The following is a 2,908-nucleotide window of genomic DNA, read 5'->3' as shown; positions in this document are numbered from 1 at the left end:
TCCCTCTCCCCCTCCCCATTCCCCCTCACCCTCTCCCCAGCCCACCTCCCCCTCCCTAGCCCACCTCCCACTCCCCGTCTCCCCTTTAGCTTTTTACCTTCTCCCCTGTGCCAGCGGTCAGGACAAAGGTTGAAAAGACAGGCAGTTGGTACTTGGGCTGTGCTGGCCAACTTTCAATGGTAGCACCCATTGGCAGACAGAGCCCACCTCCCACTCCCCGTCTCCCCTTTAGCTTTTTACCTTCTCCCCTGTGCCAGCGGTCAGGACAAAGGTTGAAAAGACAGGCAGTTGGTACTTGGGCTGTGCTGGCCAACTTTCAATGGTAGCACCCATTGGCAGACAGAAGACTGGCACAGTGTCAGGCAGGGAAAAGGACTCAGCATCAGTGCCCGGATAGCGGCTGATCAAACCTGGAAAGCGCACACACCACACAACAGTGGAGTAAATAACACACGCGCAGCTTCAATACAACTACATGGCAACGGGCTCCGACACTCAACACACCAGGGCACAGCAGCTCTCGATAGTGCGTGACTGACTGACTAACCCCTCGATAGTGCGTGACTGACTGACTAACCCCTCAACAGTGCAGCCCTGTCTCTGTGTGACTGACTTACGCCTAGATAGTGTGGCCCGGTCACTGTGTGATTGGCTGACTGACCCCTCGATAGTGCTGCCCTGTGTCTGTGTGACTGACTGACTGACCCCTCGACAGTGCGGCCTCAACACACCAGGGCACAGCAGCTCTCGATAGTGCGTGACTGACTGACTAACCCCTCAACAGTGCAGCCCTGTCTCTGTGTGACTGACTTACGCCTAGATAGTGCGGCCCGGTCACTGTGTGACTGGCTGACTGACCCCTCGATAGTGCTGCCCTGTGTCTGTGTGACTGACCCACTGACCCCTCGATAGTGCAGCCCTGTGTCTGTGTGACTGACCCACTGACCCCTCGATAGTGCAGCCCTGTGTCTGTGTGACTGACTGACTGACCCCTCGACAGTGCGGCTCTGTCACTGTGTGACTGACTGACCACTCAACAGTGCAGCCCTGTCTCTGTGTCACTGACTGACTGACCCCTGGATAGTGCGGCACTGTCTCTGTGTGACTGACTGACTGACTGACCCCTCAATAGTGCGGCCCTGTCTCTGTGTGACTGGCTGACTGACCCCTCGATAGTGCGGCCCTGTCTCTGTGTGTCTGACTGACTGACTGACCCCTCGATAGTGCAGCCCTGTGTCTGTGTGACTGACTGACTGATCCCTCGACAGTGCGGCCCTGTCACTGTGTGACTGACTGGCCCCTCAACAGTGCAGCCCTGTCTCTGTGTCACTGACTGACTGACCCCTCGATGGTGCGGCCCTGTCACTGTGTCACTGACTGACTGACCCCTGGATAGTGCGGCCCTGTCTCTGTGTGACTGACTGACTGACCCCTCAATAGTGCGGCCCTGTCTCTGTGTGACTGGCTGACTGACCCCTCGATAGTGCGGCCCTGTCTCTGTGTGACTGACTGACTGACTGACCCCTCTATAGTGCAGTCCTGTGTCTGTGTGACTGACTGACTGACCCCTCGACAGTGCGGCCCTGTCGCTGTGTGACTGACTGACCCCTCAACAGTGCAGCCCTGTCACTGTGTCACTGACTGACTGACCCCTCAATAGTGCGGCCCTGTCTCTGTGTCACTGACTGACTGACCCCTCGACAGTGTGGCCCTGTCACTGTGTGACTGGCTGACTGACCCCTCGATAGTGCGGCCCTGTGTCTGTGTGACTGACTGACCCCTCGATAGTGCAGCCCTGTCTCTGTGTGACTGACTGACCCCTCGATAGTGCGGCCCTGTCTCTGTGTGACTGACTGACTGACCCCTCGATTGTGCGGCCCTGTCACTGTGTGACTGACTAACCCCTCGACAGTGCAGCCCTGTCTCTGTGTCACTGACTGACTGACCCCTCGATAGTGCGGCCCTGTGTCTGTCTGACTGACCCCTCGATAGTGCGGCCCTGTCACTGTGTGACTGACTGACTGACCCCTCGATAGTGCGGCCCTATCTCTGTGTGACTAACTGACTGACCCCTCGATAGTGCGACCCTGTCTCTGTGTGACTGACTGACCCCTCGACAGTGCAGCCCTGTCTCTGTGTCACTGACTGACTGACCCCTCGATAGTGCGGCCCTGTGTCTGTCTGACTGACCCCTCGATAGTGCGGCCCTGTCACTGTGTGACTGACTGACCCCTCGATAGTGCGGCCCTGTCTCTGTCTGACTGACTGACTGACCCATCGATAGTGAGGCCCTGTCTCTGTGTGACTGACTGACCCCTCAATAGTGCGGCACTGTCTCTGTGTGACTGACTGACCCCTCGATAGTGCGGCCCTGTCACTGTGTGACTGACTGACTGACCCCTCGACAGTGCGGCCCTGTCTCTGTGTGACTGACTGACCCCTCGATAGTGCAGCCCTGTCTCTGTGTGACCGACTCCTATATTCCGTGTGAAACCAGTTGTTCCCAGGGCTCTGGGTTAGATGTCTTCTGGGGTTCATGCTCACCTGCTTCGTATGCCAGAGCTGTCCCCTTCGCCATTGATTTCTTGTAACACAGATAGATTCCTGGACCCCACTGCAATCAGAAGAAAGTCACTGTTAGCCTTTCGTTACTGAACAGCTGGACTCTCCCTCCCGGAGGATTAGATTAGATTACTTACAGTGTGGAAACAGGCCCTTCGGCCCAACAAGTCCACACCGACCCACCGAAGCGCAACCCACCCAGACCCATTCCCCTACATTTACCCCTTCATCTAACACTACGGGCAATTTAGCATGGCCAATTCACCTAACCTGCATATCTTTGGATTGTGGGAGGAAACCGGAGCACCCAGAGGAAACCCACGCAGACACGGGGAGAATGTGCAAA

At 56.8% G+C, this 2,908-nt stretch overlaps 1 protein-coding gene across 3 annotated transcripts in view; it reads right to left on the bottom strand.

Annotated features, from left to right (window-relative positions):
* Positions 1 to 2,671, bottom strand: part of LOC122546642 (DENN domain-containing protein 4B-like) — a 10,495-nt gene extending 7,824 nt beyond the window's left edge. Inside the window, exons 1-3 of one of the 3 annotated variants that reach the window (XM_043685312.1) lie at positions 2,545 to 2,671; positions 330 to 410; positions 98 to 186 (exon numbers count right to left, since the gene is read on the bottom strand). In XM_043685312.1, coding sequence (XP_043541247.1) covers positions 98 to 186; positions 330 to 410; positions 2,545 to 2,578 — 204 coding nt within the window. In that variant the 5' untranslated portion in view covers positions 2,579 to 2,671. The remainder of the gene's footprint in view (positions 1 to 97; positions 187 to 329; positions 411 to 2,544) is intronic. The other 2 variants (XM_043685311.1, XM_043685310.1) reach the window with 2 other exon arrangements.
* Between the last annotated feature and the right edge of the window lie 237 nt (positions 2,672 to 2,908).

The sequence above is a fragment of the Chiloscyllium plagiosum genome, unplaced genomic scaffold, assembly GCF_004010195.1.
Source record: "Chiloscyllium plagiosum isolate BGI_BamShark_2017 unplaced genomic scaffold, ASM401019v2 scaf_81070, whole genome shotgun sequence".
Lineage (NCBI taxonomy): Eukaryota > Metazoa > Chordata > Chondrichthyes > Orectolobiformes > Hemiscylliidae > Chiloscyllium > Chiloscyllium plagiosum.
The sequence above is the reverse complement of the archived record's forward strand: the minus strand, read 5'-3'. Positions and strand labels throughout refer to the sequence as shown.